Here is a 19,466-nt window from a genome sequence, read left to right as displayed (position 1 = left end):
TCTCGCAAGCGAGCACGTGGCGGTCTCGTGCGTTGCACAGCACGAACCGCGTGCTCACTGCTGGGTGAACCCGGCACGGTCCTCGAAACAGCCACAGCCGCTACTCGGCTTTCTTGACTCGCATGTCGCCGTCGTCGTCTCCATTCCACACACGCATACCTGCGTGTCACGACGCACACAGTCCACTCAATCACATTCACACGGGGAGACGCGGCTGCGTGCTCCCGCATGCCGACCGACATCTCCCTCACATACCGCTCTCTCACACACACGGTCTCCCTTGCATACGGCCGTTCACTCACGCACGGTGCCTCACCCGCACTCCGTGCCTCATCCACACACGCGGGGGCACTCACCCGCGGTACCTCACTCATACACCGTGCCTCACTCACACACGCGAGGGCACTCACCCGCGGTGCCTCATTCACACACACGGCGACACTCACACACGGTGCCTCATCCACACATGGCGTGCTGGGAAGCACGTACTCCGGCACCATCGCCACCACACCACTCACACACGGGGTCGCTTCCACACACGGGGACGCACTCACACCTTGCACCACACACACAGGGACAACCACACTGGGGATTCGTGTCCCCACAAGGGTCTCCGGGGCCTCTACACCCCCCAAGCTCTCCGTGCACCTGTCCACAGCACCCGTCTCCTCAACCTCGCAAAACACGACCGAACTCACCTGGTCGTGACTCACCTCAAGGGGGCATACTCCCTCCCCTCGTTCCTGGAGGAGGCCATCCAGGTGCTCGCACTGGGTCCCTGCCCAGTCCGCCAGCTCACCCCCATTATCCTCCACTACCTCCGTGTGTGTGTGTGCGTCACTTACCCCGTCTTCATCGTGTAGTCTTCCCTCTATCGTTCCCATCTCCCGTGTCTCTGCCAACTCTTCACCCTTTACCTCCCTTGTCTCAACTATTATTTCTGTTGTCGTCACCTCGTGTCTCGTCTCACACGTTTTGGTCTCCCCCATTTAATTTTTCCCTTTCGGTCATCGTCACGACCCTCGCCCAACACGTTCCACGAATTATTTTTTTCACCCGCCTCCACCGCGCGGGCCTGTCAGCCGTTGCACCCCCACCCAGCTCGTTTGCTCCCACCCGTGGAGTCGCCATTTTTATCTCCCGGTCACGGCCTTCATGCTCCGCCTGCAGGCTTCGGCCCATGTTCTGCGTCTCACCCCGTAGCTCTTTCATTTCCTCCTTCATGTTTGTTTCCATTCCGTTCATTTTTGTATCCATCTTTTCGTTTATTTGTTGTGTATTCGCATCCATCGTCGTTTTCACTTCATTTGTATTTGTATCCATCTTTTTCGTTCATTTGTTCGTTCATGCCTTTCATTTCGTTTTTCATATTCGCTTCCATATTTGTTTTTACTTCGTCCATTTGCTTGTTCATGTTCGCAATCATCTTCGCTGTCGTTTCCGCATACATTTTTGCCAGCATGGTGTATAGCTGGGTCATGTCGGGTGCGCTTGGGTGAGCCGTTTCGGCAGGGGTCGGGGAAGGGTTTTGGTGGAGAGGGGGGGGGGAGGTGTCATACACCGCGGCCGCTGCCGCACCCACCTCAGGTTCTGGGTTCAGTTGGGCGAGTCCGTGTTCCTGCACAATCAACATTTCCTGCTCGGGATTCCATCCTGGACCATGGATTCTACATTACTACACATATACATTTCTAATACCCCCGGCTCCCGCCGCCTTGAGACGCCATCTTGCTTCTCGTGAAGGGTTAATTTGCTCGCCGTAATTTGGAGGGAATCGGGGTCGCTTCTCTCACCCCTGGACCGATTCCCCGTAAATTTAGCCGGAGACAGGAGAGCCCGTTTTCCTGTTCTCCGATATCAGTGCCGCGAAGAGGGCGATGAATTTGTATCCCACTCCTGACACCATTGCTGCGGCCTTCGCGCCCCCAGGCGTGCGACGGCCACGTAACCCGACTCGCGGCACGCCGCCCACCGGACGGACAATCCAGTCGTGACCCTCTCGGACTAACGCCGGGAACCAGTCACGGGTGGACCTTTCGGTCTCACCGCGATCGAGCCAATCAGCCCCCGCGTGGGATAGGGTTGCTCGCCAAATTCGAACTACCTAAGTACCCACGCGGAGGGTAGACCGGGCGATCGCACCTCGCCGCAGGTCGATTTCGGACACGGGCCACTTAAGCGACCCTGCTCCGTACTATCAGAATAACCGAGCGGTGTTATCGTCGACCTCGACGGTTCGATTAATTATCGGGCGTATTCAGCCCACTACCAACCCTTTACGTGAAGCAAGATGGGGATTCAATGGAGGAAAAGACGAAGCGAAGCGGGAGAATAGTTCAACAATAAAGCACATTTATTCGCGACGAACGGAAAGCACACAAATACAATTCCACCAAATGCACACAAAAAAAGAAAACACAATTCCATTTACACAAAAAGCAAACATAAAAGTGAAAACACAGTGCAGAGCTAATACCGACTACCGAGCACACGGCAACACTTATACAATTCTACTTCACAGACGGCGCCGACAACACATACCCAAAACCAAGGAAAAGAAATACCTCAAGAATGAGGCGGGCCTGAGGCCGAGACCGGGTCGGGCCTACCCGTCTGGTGATGAGACGCGGAGCGGCGATCGCGCCTCTCTCCGCGGGCCTCGCGGACAGTGTCAGGCAGGGGGGTGGGAAAAGGGGCCCGCTTGGTCGCACTATCTCAGCGCGGGGGGAAACAGGAGGGGGTTGCTGATGCTCGGGGTATAGAGGATCTTTATTATCCCTGGTGTGCGTCTCCACCTCGGCCAGGTCGTGCTGCCGGCCTCCCTCGGGCGTGCAGCTCCTGGCACCGACGCGAGCACCCCCTCCCTCGTCCGACTCTCTTCAGCTTCTCCAGCCACTGCAGGCTTCGGGCTCCAGACTTCCACACTCGTCCCCTCCGTTCCGACTCCTTCTCGTTCTCGTTCTCGTTCTCGTTTTCGTTCTCTCTTGTTCTCCTTCTTTCTTCTCGTTCTCGTCCTGCTGACTCCTTCTCGTTCTCGTTCTCGTTCTCCTTTTCGTTCCGACTCCTTCTCGTTATCGTTCTTTCTTCTCGTTCTCGTCCTGCTGACTCCTTTTCGTTCTCGTTCTCCTTTTTTTGTTCTCGTGCTCCTTTTCGTTCTCGTTCTCCTTTTCCGTTCTCGTTCTCGTTCTCCTTCTCGTTCTCGTTCTCCTTTTTCGTTCTCGTTCTCCTTCTCGTTCTCGTTCTCCTTTTGCGACTCTCCTCTGACTGACGAACACCGTCCTTTTATCCCCCCCCGTAACTTCGCCTTTGACCCCCTCCCTTTGACCTTTCACCTCGCTCCCCATTGGCCCGAGAAAAAGTGGGCGTGAAGGCTTTTTGATCCACAAATTTGCATATATCGATCGCTCTGGGGCGGGGCCACTCGCCCTCGCTCACCGATTGGACGGCAAAAAGTGGGCGTGTGTCGTTTTTGATCCGTTTTTGAAGCACAAAATCCGTGATTTTGTACACGCTGTTCGACGCGCGTTCTGCATGAGTCCAACACCGGTACCCACAGCGGGGCAAGAACGGTGGCGATGCTACGGTTGCGAGGTGTGACGGGAAGGTCGTGGCGGTTGTGGTGAAGCGGCGTTGTGGTTGGTGGTTGATGTTGTGGTTGTGATGGTAATCATGGCGGTTGGTCCAAAATAAAGATAGTAAAAGAAAAACGGCTATCCTGAAGAGTCGCAGCACGTATAAATGACATGTATTCCCACTAGACAACGGGTTTGGGCCTAACTACACATGCACTTACCGAGATACCTCACCTAAGGGACCTGAATGGTGGTTTGCGAATCTGGTAACCACAACAATATATATACACATCCTATCCTATATATTATTTCTGTTAACGTCTGTGCGTAATTTGACATTTCTCCTCCGAAACTGCCGGACGGGTTGTCACCACTTTCGGCATGCGGGTGGTCTGTGGTCTAATGAACAGCATGGGCTATGTGAGATCGCGCCAGATGGACGGGTTTGGGAATTTTTGGCGATTTTCTAATTTTTACATTTGTTTGCATGGCGACGTGTGATGTCACCGCTGAGAGGCGTCATGACATCGGTCATTTGCTGACGTCATTATGTCTGTCGTCGACAGACCGTCACCGCTGAGAGGTGTAATGCCACTCCAAGAAAACAGCGTCTGCAATGTAAAACCCTCTTCTTCACATGCTGACTCCCTCAGAAGGTGAATTTGACACAAAAAATGTAACAAGAAACATTGTATATAAAGAAATTCCATAAATCACATTGTGAACACTGGATATATTGATGTCCTAACGAACCCTCACTTTAGAAACTTCGCGCAGAGCATGGGTTTGGCTAGTATATATATATATATATATATATATATATATATATATATATATATATATATATATATATATATATATATATATATATATAATCGTAAATAGAAGAAAAGGTTTGTATCCCAGGCACCAGACTTGAAGATAAAATCAGATCGATCACTGGGAGGAAAGTTTTATAAGGTCTTACGTTTCAAACTCTCACTTGAGCCCATCATCAGAGACAGGATTAAAAGAACACACCAACGGTGCCATTTATACATAACGTTGAGAGATTAATCATCCTGATTAATAACACCTGGATTTGCATCACTTTGTCAATTAACTAATTGCTTCCTTGATAGGTCTGTGAAAGTGCTTGGGGTGATTAGCACTTGCAGTGTGTTTAGGGATGTTTATGTTTGAGCTGGTGTCGTAATGCTTGACACGCTGGGTGTAAATCAATATGTCTATTGATCGAATTTTCATTTGAATACCAGGCCACTTGCAGCTGTCTGGACGTTCGGTTGTTCACTTGCCCGATCACCTCAGCCTCGGTGAACATTAATTGATGGTCTTGTCTGATGCCAGTATTGCGACCTGGGAGAGCGGATCCTTTCTGCGTACGGCCAACTGATGTTCGTGTGTCTCCTTGTTTTTTTTCTTTTCGAGGTCTCTCCAATGTAGTGGGCTGTGCAGTTGCTGCAATTTATTTTATGAATGACAGATGATTTGTCCTCCCGATTCAATCAGTCTTTTGGTTGCATGATCCTGTGTTTAATGGTAGCCTCAGGTCGATGTGCGATGCCGACTTCAAACGGGACTAACAGGCGAGCGGTAGCTTCCGATACGTATGGAAGAGCATCCCAGAACTTTGGTTTGGGTCGTGTAGACTCATCGTTTACCCTCCTCCGCATGCACTTGTTGTTCACAAAACTGTTGAGGTAACCTGTTAAATGGAACCACTTTCATAGAAAGTTCCTTTCTTCTTTTTGCTACAGTTTTTACTTCAGTTCTTTCCACATTACTACAGTGTGTTTGGACCCGTCGGAAAAGGGTTCGCAGGCAACTTCACTTATGAGCCACAGGATGGTTACTGGCATCATGCACAATCTGGCAGGTATTGGCTGCCTTCCTGTACATGGTTGTCTGCAGCTCCCCAGATTGCCTGGAAACCATAACGTCAAAGAATGCCAGCCGTTGATCTGCTTCCCCTTCCATTATGAAATGGATGTAGGGAAAGACAGCGTTGAGTTTATCTTTGAAAGTGCTTCTCATATGTCGTTGTATGATGACGAAAGAATCATCAACATAACCAACCCACAACTTCGGTCGATAGATCGCAAATACCAGTGATTCCAGTCACCACAGCGGATGCTCTGCCGATCGATTTTGTATCGTGCAGCAAAAGTGTCCTTTCACGTGTAAATCGGTGACAAATTTTTTTAATTTAATTCATTTTAAATTCAGGCTGCAACAACAAAATGTGACAAAAGTCAAGGAGTGGGAATGCTTTCTGAAGGTACTGTACATTGTTTTAGGGCCGATCTCACAATGGTGAAGAATTACTCCAAACATTTTGGTATCCGAGTCCAGATATGGATCTTCACCAACATCAAATCAATTCATCCTTGTCACACAAAAACCTGTCCACTGGGTTTCGTTTGAATCCATCCACAACTTTTTGACATATCTTGATCATAGACAAAGACAACAGTGGTAAAAACACAATCTCCGTTTACATTCGTTGGCGTGGGTAAGAATCACGTTTTACATTATTTAACTCAATTTCCAATGTGCAATTCACAATATGGTGACAAAATGCAAGATTATTGGTATAAGAGAACAAAAATAGGCATAAAGAAAAGCAAATTCACCAAACATGACGAATCTGGAAAAGATCTTCCAAAGGGGAGTAGTGGGACCTGCTTTGTACAGTACTTACTTGCCAATGAGGAGTTTTCATAGTTCAATCGCTGCATTTGGCATTCGAGAAAGAGGCGGAAATCGATTCCTTGGGCAGTGGAATGCCCCGTGAAGAAACGTGCCGGAACCTTCTCTCCAACGTGTGGCTCGTGATGCCCAAAGCCAAGATTATACAGAACCTCTTCGGGATCTTCTCTATGTAACTGTAGCAAATCTGCAATGCTATTGCGATAATATATATTTTTTAGAAATCGCATTGATTAAAACCAAACGCAAAAAACAAAATTAATGTCTGGAGTATTTGCATTGATGCATAGCTAAAGGCCCGGTCACACCTTGACGTTTTAGCCAGCGATGGCAACGTATTAAAATGTATGCAAAACACTGGCTTACGTTGAACTTTTGATGTTTTTTTTTTAAAGATTCGGACGTATTCATAGCGACTTGGTCTTATGTATAACGCATTGGTAACGGACACAGAACGTTTCGTTGTGTTATAGATAACTTATACCAACGAATGCTGAACCTGTTGTCGGCCTACACAACCGATGCCCAACGATAGTCTAACTTAGGCATAGCACGTTGCACGCATCGCCGACGATGTCGTGACGTAGCCTATTAAAAGGCTGACGCACAACGATTCGAATCATAACTGCCGTAGAAATGGAAGTGTCAACATCGCGGTCACACCTTGGCGATCTTGCCAGCATATGCCGACCTAAGAAAAATGTGTCTAAAGCGTTGGGGCACGTCAAATACGGTATGAGTAAGTTTGGTATACGTGAGTACAACACTAAAGTACGCTATCATACGTCGTAGTAAGTAGAGTACGTCAAGAAATTTTAAACATGTTCAAAATTTTACGACGTACTCGGCGTATGACACACGTTCCGCATGCGATGGGGATAGGTTGTACACACGATATGTGGACGCTTACACACGTCCACAAAGGCTACTTATAAGCTACTCATAAGTCGAAACACATCGCGGTAATGTCTTTTTTACGCGAAACTTATTTCTAACTTATGTTTGACGTGCTTTGAACCAATTCTTTACGTAGTCCCAACACACATCGACGTATGTAGACGTATTCCAATGACGTCTTCTGGTCGACAAAAAAAAAATAAATTAACGTGTTTCTAGCTTACAACTGTCATATAAAGACGTGTTCACAGCGGTTTTGGGAATTGGTATATAAAAATGCTGCTCATAAAAGGGGAACCCAACAGTGTTTTAGAGTCCTTTTTGAGTCGATGTCCATGTCAGCAGTAACAGTATCAGTATCGGTATTAGTATTAGTATTAGTATTAGTAGTAGTTTGTTCATGTTGGCAGTAGTAGGTGAGTGTGAGGGGGAGGGTGTGGGTTATGATGGATCGTCCTTGCATTTAACGATTTAAATGGCTGCATCTCCACTATTGAAAGTAGACGCTTGCGCTCAACAATTGGATTTTTTTTTACACTCAACGACTTTTAAACGGTACCACTCAGCTATTTTCATTGTTTACAATGAACGATTTAAATTGCTGTCACTCGCCTTTGTTGTTTTTGAAATTTGAAACGTTTCTTCTGAACGTGTTAAAACGCTCAAACTCGACTATTTTAAATAGACGCTGTCGATGGACAATTGGAATTATAGCCAAGCTAGACATCGAAGTGTGAACATCCTCGTCATGCCGAAGAAAAGTTTGAAGAATGCTGCAAATAAGTGTCCTGGCCGTGGCCGTGGACGCTGATGCAAGGACGATCCATTATACCGACGTCTTTCAGCCTATGAGTAACTTAAAAGTAACGTCTGTCGATGTGTGGCAACGATCGCGTAACGTGCCAACAACACGTTAATCATAGGTTAGAAATAAGTTTCGGGTACGCTAAACATTACCTCGGCGTGTCTCAACTTATGATGAACTTACAAGTAGCATGTGTTGACGTCTGTCAACGATCGCAGACCGTGCATACAACCTGTGGCCAGCGTAGCGGAACGTGTGAGTCATACGCCGGCATATGTCGTGAAATTTCAAGCATGAAAAAATTTGAGGACAACCAAAAAGTACAACGTTTAAAGCCAGCGTACAACGACGTATGGCAGTGTTTTTCAGCGTGCTCTCAATGTTATTAAAACTTACCCATAACGTATTCAACGTGTGCCAGCGTTTTAGAAAAAAAATTCAAAAATCGGCATACGTTGGCTAAAACGTCAAGGTGTGACCGGGCCTTAATGTAATACCCTGTTGATAAATCACAACTTTCCCCTTTGAACCAGAAACCGCCACGGACCGATAACATTATCCCCCTTGTCCCCATTGTACCAATTCTCCGACTTTGGTGGTGTCGCCATTTGCAGCCTTTTCATGAACCAGGAACCGCCGCAAACCAATAATGTTACCCCCCTTGTCCACATTGTAACAATGACAAAACACTAGTGGATTTTTCCTCGACCCTAGTGGATTTTTTGCGGGTCGGGAAATCCCTGGAACCTATCCCCCCCCCCCATTTCCCATTGAAACAATGTCCCCACATTCGTGGGGTTTTCCCGGAATGTATCTCCCATTAATGTTGGGGTCCTGGTGTATACATTTCTGTATATGTATGAACTTGTGCTGTTAAGCAAGCCATAATAGCATTAGGACTGGTAAACAGCCAGGGATATACCTTGCACAGTGCAGTCCCATTCAAGTCAAAGACTGTTGGATAACTGAGAAATAAATTCCTGCTCAAGCACCAAATCATGACTTACTTGGCAAAAGCAGAACCTTGTGCAAAAAAAAAAAACAACTTGTGATCGACAAATGATAATTCACAACTGAAATTCTTAGTTAGTTGATACTTGTACTTCTTCTTCCTCTTTCGGCTTGCTCCCGTTAGGGGTCGCCACAGCGGACCAACTGTCTCCATTTTGCTCTATCCTCCACATCTTCCATTGACACTCCAACCACCCGCATGTCCGCCCTCACCGCATCAATGAACCTCTTCTTTGGCCTTCCTCTTCTCCTCCTGCCTGGCGGCTCCATCTTCAACATCCTTCTCCCGATATACTCCGTTTCCCTCCTGTGCACATGTCCAAACCATCTCAATCTCGCCTCTTTCACTTTGTCTCCAAACCGTCCTACCTGCGCTGTCCCTCTAATACACTCATTTCTTATCCTATCCATCCTCGTCACTCCCAACGAGAATCGCAGCATCTTTAACTCTGCCACCTCCAGCTCCGCTTCCTGTCTTTTTGTTAGTGCCACCGCCTCCAAACCATACAACATAGCTGGTCTCACTACCGTCTTGTATACTTTCCCCTTCACTCTTGCAGCTACCCTTCTGTCACAAATCACTCCTGCAACTCTTCTCCACCCACTCCATCCTGCCTGCACTCTCTTTTCACTTCTCTCCCACACTCTCCGTTACTTTGGACAGTTGATCCCAAGTATTTAAACCAATCCACCTTCCCCCACCTCAACTCCTTGCAACTGCACCATACCACCACCCTCCCTCTCATTTACGCACATGTACTCCGTCTTACCCTACTGATTAACATTCCCCTTCTCTCCAGTGCGTGCCTCCACCTCTCAAGGCTCGATTCAGCCTGCTCCCTACTCTCCTACAGATCATGATGTCATCCGCGAACATCATGGTCCATGGAGACTCCAGTCTGATCTCGTCCGTCAACCTGTCCATCACCATTGCAAACAGGAAAGGGCTCAGAGTCGATCCTTGGTGCAATCCCACTTTAACCTTAAACCGGTCCGTCATTCCTACCGCACACCTCACCGCTGTCACACTGTCCTCATACATATCCTGCACGATCCTCACATACTTCTCCAACACTCCCGACTTCCTCATACAATACCACAACTCCTCTCTTGGCACCCTATCATAAGCTTTCTCTAAATCCACAAACACACAATGTAACTCTTTCTGGCCTTCCCTATACTTCTCCATCAACATTCTCAAAGCAAACATCGCATCAGTGGTGCTCTTTCCTGGCATAAACCCATATTGCTGCTCACAGATCGTCACCTCTCCTCTCAACCGAGCTTCCACTACTCTTTCCCACAACTTCATGGTGTGGCTTAACAACTTTATCCCTCTGTAATTTCCACAGCTCTGCACATCACCCTTATTCTTGAAAATCGGAATCAGTACACTTAATCTCCACTCCTCCGGCATCCTCTCACTTTCCAAGACTTTATTAAACAATCTGGTTAACAACCCCACTGCCATCTCTCCTAAGCACTTCCATGCCTCCACTGGTATACCATCTGGGCCAACCGCCTTTCCACTTTTCATCTTCTTCATAGCAGTCCTCACTTCATCCTTACTGATCCACCCCACTTCCAGATTCACTATCTCCACCTCTTCCAACCTTCTCTCTCTCTCATTTTCTTCATTCATCAGCTCCTCAAAGTACTCCATCCACCTTCTCAACACACTCTCCTCGCTCGTCAGCACATTCCCATTTGCGTCCTTTATCACCCGAACCTGCAGCACATCCTTCCCAGCTCGGTCCCTCTGTCTTGCCAATCGGTATAAATCCTTTTTCCCCTTCTTTTGTATCCAACTTCTCATACAGCTCGTCATATGCCTTTTCCTTGGCCTTTGCCACCTCTCTTTTTGCTTTTCGACGCCACTCCTTGTACTCCTGTCGACTTTCTTCATCTCTCTGACTATCCCACTTCTTTTTCGCCAACCCCTTCTTCCTTATACTTTCCTGTACTTCCTCATTCCACCACCAAGTCTCCTTATCTTCCTTCCTCTGTCCAGATGTCACACCAAGTACCTTCCTAGCTATCTCCCTCACAACTTCTGCTGTCGTTGCCCAATCATCCCACCCATCTTTACCACCATCCAACGCTTGTACATGTATCAACGCTTAGTTGATACTTGTACATGATTGAAATATAATGTATTGGTTTATGTTCGGGGTCGGTCGAGTTTTGACAAACGGTGCGTGGTGCTTCACGAGTTAAACTTTGTGCAAAAGCAATGTTTTTCAAGTTTTATGGTTGTACCCTGGTTCTATCTCATCATTGACTTAACATGCCATGCAAAATGGTTTTGTTCTTTCCAGAATCTGACACACACCCAGCTCTTCTTTTCATGTCTGGAATTTCACACTTTTGTTGTTCAAAGGCATTCAGACAAATGTGTATTTTGTTCAAAGTTTCCAAAGTTTGTGAAACTTCAGAAGGTTAACACTTAAAGTAAATACACAAGTCCTGATTTGAAGTGTATCGTCGTTTTCTTTCAAAAACCTATTTCATTTGAAGGGACATACTGTAAAGTACCTTTTGTTTGTGGGCATTATCTTCCACGGTTTTTCTTTTGAAGTCGTTTCACAGTAAGTAACTTGCGCGCATCAAACCTGATTTGTGTCTACGTTTACACAGGTAAAACAAGGAATATATATTCACTGGACTTAACTTTCGAAGAAATAACTTGACAATGAAAATCAGGAAGTTAGATCCACACAAAAGATAAGTACTTCACAGTATTTAACACAAATTACTGACTCGTAGCTTAATCTTTTAGGATTTATGCTGAGGTTCACGTTGACTTTGAAGAAGAGGAACTCAACCGTAGAGAATAACAATTTAGACACACAGACGAAATGCAAAATTAAATGACTGAAACCAAAATGGAAAGATCATGACAAACACTTATGGTCCCCTGTATGTCTGTTAAACATTTATAATCCTCATCAGAAGAGTTATCCAAAATGATGATGCATTGCCTACATCCTTTGGAAGGTTTATTTATACTTGCCTGGAGATCCTGTTGCCAAAGCTTGACGATTCCAAACTACTGTTTAACCATGTCAAGACAGATGGTCTACCAGCTTGTAGGCTTGTCAAACACCCTGACTGACCTGAAACACTATGGAAACCACAGAGGAAAATCAAGGCCCAATGGGAGAACAGGCATCAGGAAGTTATAATTCACACAGTACAGCCAATATAAGACAGAAAAATCAAATGAATATTAAATACTAGCAAATACAACGCATTGTTTCGCTGGCAGGAATACTAAGGGGGGGGGGGTGAGGGAGAGAGTGAGGCGGGAGAGGGAGAGGGAGAGGGAGAGAGTGAGGCGGGAGAGGCAGAGAGTGAGGCGGGAGAGGGAGAGAGTGAGGCGGGAGAGGGAGAGGGAGAGGGAGAGGGAGAGGGAGAGGGAGAGGGAGAGGGAGAGGGAGAGGGAGAGGGAGAGGGAGAGGGAGATGAGAGGGAGATGAGAGGGAGACGAGAGGGAGACGAGAGGGAGACGAGAGGGAGACGAGAGAGAGAACGAGAGAGAGAACGAGAGAGAGAACGAGAGAGAGAACGAGAGAGAGAACGAGAGAGAGAACGAGAGAACGAGAGAACGAGAGAACGAGAGAACGAGAGAACGAGAGAACGAGAGAACGAGAGAACGAGAGAACGAGAGAACGAGAGAACGAGAGAACGAGAGAACGAGAGAACGAGAGAACGAGAGAACGAGAGAACGAGAGAACGAGAGAACGAGAGAACGAGAGAACGAGAGAACGAGAGAACGAGAGAACGAGAGAACGAGAGAACGAGAGAACGAGAGAACGAGAGAACGAGAGAACGAGAGAACGAGAGAACGAGAGAACGAGAGAACGAGAGAACGAGAGAACGAGAGAACGAGAGAACGAGAGAACGAGAGAACGAGAGAACGAGAGAACGAGAGAACGAGAGAACGAGAGAACGAGAGAACGAGAGAACGAGAGAACGAGAGAGAGAGAGAGAGAGAGAGAGAGAGAGAGAGAGAGAGAGAGAGAGAGAGAGAGAGAGAGAGAGAGAGAGAGAGAGAGAGAGAGAGAGAGAGAGAACACGTTCGGACACAAACACCGCCCGGACACAAACACCGCCCAGACACGTTCGGAGACAAACACCGCCCGAACACAAAACCGCCCGGACACGTCCGGAGACAAACTTCCGTCCCGGCATAATCACCGCCCGGACAGACAGACAGACAGAGAGAGAGAGGAGAGATATGGGTGGGGCAAGGGAGTTGGCAGACAAAATGTTATGCAAGCACAAACACAAACACAAACACACACAATGAGTGCTTGGTCAATAACAGCAATTCTTCAGGAATCGGCAGATTGGAGTCAGTGTGATTACAGACTTCAGTATTGCGCTGTATACAACCCAAAAACCTTGAGGAACTTTCACTCTCGTTTTGAGGGAATTTCAACAAACAAATTATAAAAACAATTGTTGCATTATAGAAGTTTCAGGGAGATGTGCATACAAATTATTAATCTTTATAAACAGTTGCCAATCGTCATGTGATGGGTGGAAAAAACATTAATGAGAACCCACATTAATGTGTCAAAGGGCTCGGAAATCGGGTGTTATCAAATATATTTTACTTTGTATGTGAGGACGAGGAATTGAACCCAGGTCCTCCAGAAAACTGCACCAGTGCTCTGCCATCTGAGTTATTTGGGTGACCCACAGACTGAATATACAATTCTCCCACATTTTGATGCCACTCTCTTTCCCTTACTGCTTCCAGGGCATTCATTATATAGCTCAATGAATAGTTAATTTTGGCATGTTCCGAATTTTTGTTCACTCAGCATAATTCTCCAAACAGGAGAAAAAGGAGAAGTTTAATGCTTTGGAAATTTCACATATTTGTATGTATGGAGGAGGGAGGGACCACAGCCTTGTTCGATTAAAGTCAATCGGTATATCGGCTTAGTTATAAGATTCATTATTTCTTTAAATTATCAGATTTCACAACAGATTTTGACAATTACTCTGGATGAAATCGGATCCTCAAAACCGAAATAATATTTTGATGATATACTTTAATCAGTCCGAGAGTGTAGATCGTGGAAAAATGCATCATATATTGCATGGCATAGCTTCAAGCTCCTGATTTGAAAACTATAGCACTTACAAAAGCGATGTACACAGCGATCCCAAGCTATGATGAGCAGGCATTCGATAATATGAGTGAGGAAAGTTAAAAAAAAAAAAAACTATCGTTAAGAAATCGTTGCGGCCTGTTCCAAGTCAATGCATCGTTGAACAGGCCAAAAAAACATGGTGGCTTCAGACCCCAACGAGGTTACCTTCAATACTCCTTCACACCCCATCGACAGCGGTGGCTGTTAATTATCTTCAAAAGGGGCGTTTTAATTAACCCAAACACCCAATTTTCACTCTTACACTTCCTTGGAGTTTTCTTCGTATGCATGCAGTTTCAGGCTGCTCGGTGTCATGGTTTTGGAGTTATGGAGGAGATACACTGACACACACACACACACACACACACACACACACACACACACACACACACACACACACACACACACACACACACACACACACACACACACACACACACACACACACACACACGTATAGATAACTACAATAATGTGTGATCACATACCTGTGAACTCCTTGAGCTATGCTTCTACTGGCTCCCAGCAGATTTTCAGCTGAAACAAACCCCAAACACAATAACCTTTGAGAAGACGTAATAATAACCTCGATTGATAGCCCATTGGCCTGCGCACAGGCTGACAGGATAGCCTAGAGACTAGGGGTATACACACTCGCTTCTGAGCTGTCTAACGTGGATTTGAATATATACAAGACCAGTTGTAAACCGTCACCCTGGAGTTTCATAAGCAGATCGAAGTATCAGTACGTGTGCCGTCCATCGGATTGATGTTAAGCTGGGTGGCCCATCTGCCACAATTGATTGGTGGACATTCGAGATCCCACGGTGTCCTTTGTGAAAAGTAGGCAAGCTATCGCCGGCACCATGGCTAAATCACAAATTCCTGCTCTAATCTGCATGGGCCACCATGCAAGAAGTAATGCTAACCCACAAGATGAAATCTATGCTCGGCAACATTGAGGCAATAAAGTCATTGATAAGTGATAATTAACATTAAATTAAGAATGAAAAAAGAAAAAAAAAAAGACAAAAACATTGACGTTACCTTCAGCTCCTAATGAAAGATCATCTTCTAAACTACTTTCAAACCAAGGAAACAAACCTGCAATAAAAAATTAAAAAAAAATCAAGTCCACTTCAAGATATTAAACATTATTAGTGACAGGGCTGATAAACCTGCCTTGTTTCCTCCATTTTGTTCACTTTTATAATCTCCCGACACCCGTGCACGATTAACCTCATTTTCAGATGCAATATATTACAAATAGCGAGTGCTCACAAAAGAGAGAAAAAAATAAAAATGCGAAGGTCAACATAGCAATTAGTATCATGCAATCAACTGCTCAGAGAAATATAAATCAACTGAATACCAAATACATGCCCTTGTGATTATCAAGAACATTATCCACCCAAGGCCACAGGATAGCACTGTCGGAATTGTGTTCTCATCTACGCTGCTTGTTTCTCCATTTCATTTCCCTTTTAATAACATCCAAATAAAGCTGCTGTCAAGTGTAGTAACAGCAAGGGACCTCCCATCAGGGAGAGTACTACCTGGTGGAAGCGATGGTAAACCAGAGGTCTCACAAGCTTACATGAGAAAGAGGATATTCATTATTGCACAGCATTCATTTACAAGGAGAAAGTAAGCCTTTAGGTCAGCATCACATCTTCATTCCAAACTGAATGTATGATTATAATATAGTATAGTGTAGTATAGGGCTCTTCTGATGACACCCATTCCTGGATGACTAGCACCACAGTGGCCTGATAAGATCCCGTCCAAGATCCATCGACATATTAACCTATGCCAAGACGACACACAGCGACTTACAACTGCAAGCCAGGGCCGTGATACAAGCCCAGAGGGTCCTCATAACCGTCTCACTATAATACAATCACAACAATGGAACAATGGCGAACAGATTGCAATTATGATTGATTAATTTAATATCTGTGCAGTGATCACACTTTATCAGACATCATCTGCATCAACGCAATCAAAAATCAATTTCACACCTGTATCAAATCACAAATAAATCCATAGACATCCGAGCTGGGGCCAGTGAACAAAAATAAACTCAACTTGAATGACGAATGTACAACATGCTGAATGATTGAACTACAGGTTACTAGAACTTGATCACAACCAATTTGCATGCAATTTCACCAATTCATGCAGGTGATCTTTTAACTCAACATTGTAGAAGTTGTAATCATTAGTTTAACAGAGAGAAAAAAAACTCTGAATCATGGCTCTGTAAAGATTCTGAGCTGTCTTTCTTACCTTGGCCCAATGACCTCAAAAAGCTTGGACAGTTTGACGCAATGTCACGAGGGAGAGACCAGAGGGGAGTTTGGTGTTTTGCTCACGGTTTTGCTGACATATCACTGTGGTCATTGCGGCTGGAGCATACTCTCTGGCAAATGGTGAAGCCATCCTAAACCTGCTGTTCCAGTCCAGCCACAGCATGCATTAGTGGCTGACTCGTGCAGGAACCAAGCGACATGTCCCAGCACAACTGACAATAATATCACAGCTTGGATTTTGAACTGGACCAAAAACTGTCTTGGGTCTTGTATGTAGTGCACACCACCAGGCAAAAGCTTTGAACACCATAGGTTTCAGAATCTCTGTCTCTGTCACTGTCCTGTTCATTACAAAATAAAGCAGGCCAGTCCCGGATGGACTTTAAATGATTAGAACAAATCAAGACACTTTCTGATAAACCTCACATTGGCTCACATAGAGTTTTCACAACTGGAAAAGAATAATGTTCGAGGGGTTTCAAGGGTTTTGAGGGTTTCAAGGGTTTTGAAGGTTTCAAGAGTTCACCCCACCCCCACCCCAAGAGTACTTTTTGGAGGATGTGTTGTCATTGATTTTTCCAGTGTAAAGTGACCCGTATTTAAAGGTGCATTTGAAAATAAAAGTAAAAACAGTAAAAAAAAAAAAAAAATGAGATGTGCAACTTCGTAAAATTGTAAAACACAAGTTGTTCGGTGCAGAAATAGCTTTCATTGCAATAAACAAAACAAGCCTCGAAAAAGCTCACTGTGAAAAGTTGAAAACACTATTCACCTTGAAAAAGGATGAGCAAACATTTGCCCTTAACTCAGTTTAGACCTGAAAAATGAAAGTTCAAGAAAGCCTTCACTCTCATCCAACTGACATTAATTGTGCAGTTATTTCACTCGGTCAGCTGGGTAGACTTCCTCAGGCTCTTGGAAGTGAAATAAAAGTTTCCGGCAGATTCTACCTTGAGAGAAAACTCGTCCACACACCTATTCGATTCCATCACAGCTGCCTCGGGATGAGCTTCTTTATCTTTTTTTTGAGTTGATCATCTTCATTCATAATATGCTTCTGGTTCCACATTTTCTCTTAGTCTCCATAGCACAAGATGCTTCATCAAGGTAGGGTTAGTGCCTAAACCTCAATTCTGTCCATGATTTAAGCAGATCTTGGCAAGGTCTATACCCATGATGCCTCCTTGACTGATACAATGTGGTCATAGAAGGTCTGTTCACCTGCATCTGCCTGTTGACAGAGAAACCCCTATCAATATAGGCCTGCCACCTCCACCTCCAAAATATGACTACAGTCTATGTTTGCACTTGGTCACACTGTTGGACTCAAAGGAGTAGTTTGTAGAGCACACGATATACAGGGTGACCGAAAAAGTGGGCCCTGGGAAAGGTTTAATAACTTTAATATTATCCAGTCAAACTCAACAAAATTTGCAGATTCAAATACAGTACTCACTCATAATCAAGATATCACTGAAAATTTCATTCATCTCCAAAGAAATTTGACAATTTTACAATAAAATTGTTGATGACGTCGATGTTTGATATGCTTCAAATGGACACCATTTCGCTCAATGCAGAGGGTTCCATGTTGAGCAGTTATTGATGACTTGTACACATTGTTATCAGAATTATTCTCAAGCTTTCTTTGATGATGTTGAGCCCTTGACAGCAGTGCCGAAGGGATTTATTGGACTGTGGATGACCGAGTCGGCAATGGCAGCGATATTCTTGGGTGACGTTCCTGATTTTGGTCGGCCTGAGCAGCCTCCTCTGTTTGGTGGATTCATATTGAAAACTGCGCCATGTTGTCTACATTTTTTCACAAACCATTGAATTTGAGACTTGCTGTGTGCTTTCGTGATTGCAAAATGTGTGCAGAACAGGCACCTTGTCTACAAGTATGAATTTGGCTGCAGATAGTTTTCTACAGAAAATGACTTTTCTTCAGGTATCCCTGACGTGGCGTGTGAGTGAAGGTCACAGATTCAGGACATTTGGCAGTTACATTCTCCCTTAACTCAGTTTAGACCTGAAAATTAAAGATTCAATTAAACTTTTGCCAGGGTCCACTTTTTTGCGGGTCACCCTGAAGTTGGTCTTCATCTCTGCACATGCAAGCTTGGCAGCTATTTGGTATTCTGGGAACATTGCCTGAAAAAAAAAGTGATAGGTAAGGATTTGGAGCTCCAGTAGTCAGTTTATCACTTTAAATGTTCACGATTACCTCCGCCACCGAAGATGGACAGAGGTTATGTTTTAACCCATCTGTCCGTTTGTATGTATGTAAACAGTACATCTCAAAAAGTTATTGACGAGTTTGGATGACATGTGGTGGACAGGTTGGGTGCGTGACAAGGACGAATCAATTTCATTTTGGTGAAGATCTGGATCTATATGCGGCCTTATCAGTGGGATATAAAATGAAACTGTTCAGTCTGGAGGGGGTATGTGCTCTACCGAGTGCCGTTCTAGTTTCTTTTACAGGGGCAATACATTTGGGCAAAGTATATACATATACTGTGTACAACCACGACAAAAGACGTACCTGTTTGTCGTTTGGAACAATGTTTTGCATGTCCATTATCTGATCTGTCATGATAACACAAAAAAAGAATCAAGATATTTGAACTGGAATGAATTATTAAAGCAACAAATGATGCTGTCATGAAAACGACAACCGAAGCACAAATAGTGGTTATGTTATCAATATTAAATTAAATAATCTTTTGGTTTAATAACAACAACAAAAAAAAAAAAAGATAGCATGGTTCACAATATATAATAAAATAGCAGATTTACCGGGCATTGTGCAGGAAGAGAAACGTGAATAAGTAACACTTTGTAGCCAAAGGATATTTGGAAATTTTAATAACTTCTGCTACCACCATCAGGTGGTGCTAGACATTACACATTTACATTGAGAATTTATGCCTCCGTCCCCCAACCCCACCCACCCCCACGTGAGGCCGCGGCCACATAGCCGATATTA

General features: G+C 45.0%; 1 protein-coding gene across 2 annotated transcripts in view; it reads right to left on the bottom strand.

Annotated features, from left to right (window-relative positions):
- LOC147029282 (uncharacterized) overlaps nucleotides 1-19,466 on the bottom strand; it is a 268,195-nt gene that overhangs the window by 70,173 nt on the left and 178,556 nt on the right. The window contains exons 5-9 of one of the 2 annotated variants that reach the window (XM_085872221.1): nucleotides 19,023-19,066; nucleotides 15,210-15,266; nucleotides 14,651-14,699; nucleotides 12,008-12,118; nucleotides 6,274-6,476 (exon numbers count right to left, since the gene is read on the bottom strand). In XM_085872221.1, the coding sequence (XP_085728347.1) occupies nucleotides 6,274-6,476; nucleotides 12,008-12,118; nucleotides 14,651-14,699; nucleotides 15,210-15,266; nucleotides 19,023-19,066 (464 nt within the window). The remainder of the gene's footprint in view (nucleotides 1-6,273; nucleotides 6,477-12,007; nucleotides 12,119-14,650; nucleotides 14,700-15,209; nucleotides 15,267-19,022; nucleotides 19,067-19,466) is intronic. The other variant, XM_085872222.1, reaches the window with a different exon arrangement.

The sequence above is a fragment of the Eptatretus burgeri genome, chromosome 3 (genome assembly GCF_056783735.1).
Source record: "Eptatretus burgeri isolate ZD-2024b chromosome 3, Ebu_testis_v1, whole genome shotgun sequence".
In the NCBI taxonomy this organism is placed as follows: domain Eukaryota; kingdom Metazoa; phylum Chordata; class Myxini; order Myxiniformes; family Myxinidae; genus Eptatretus; species Eptatretus burgeri.
This window is presented reverse-complemented; position numbering and strand designations above follow the sequence as displayed.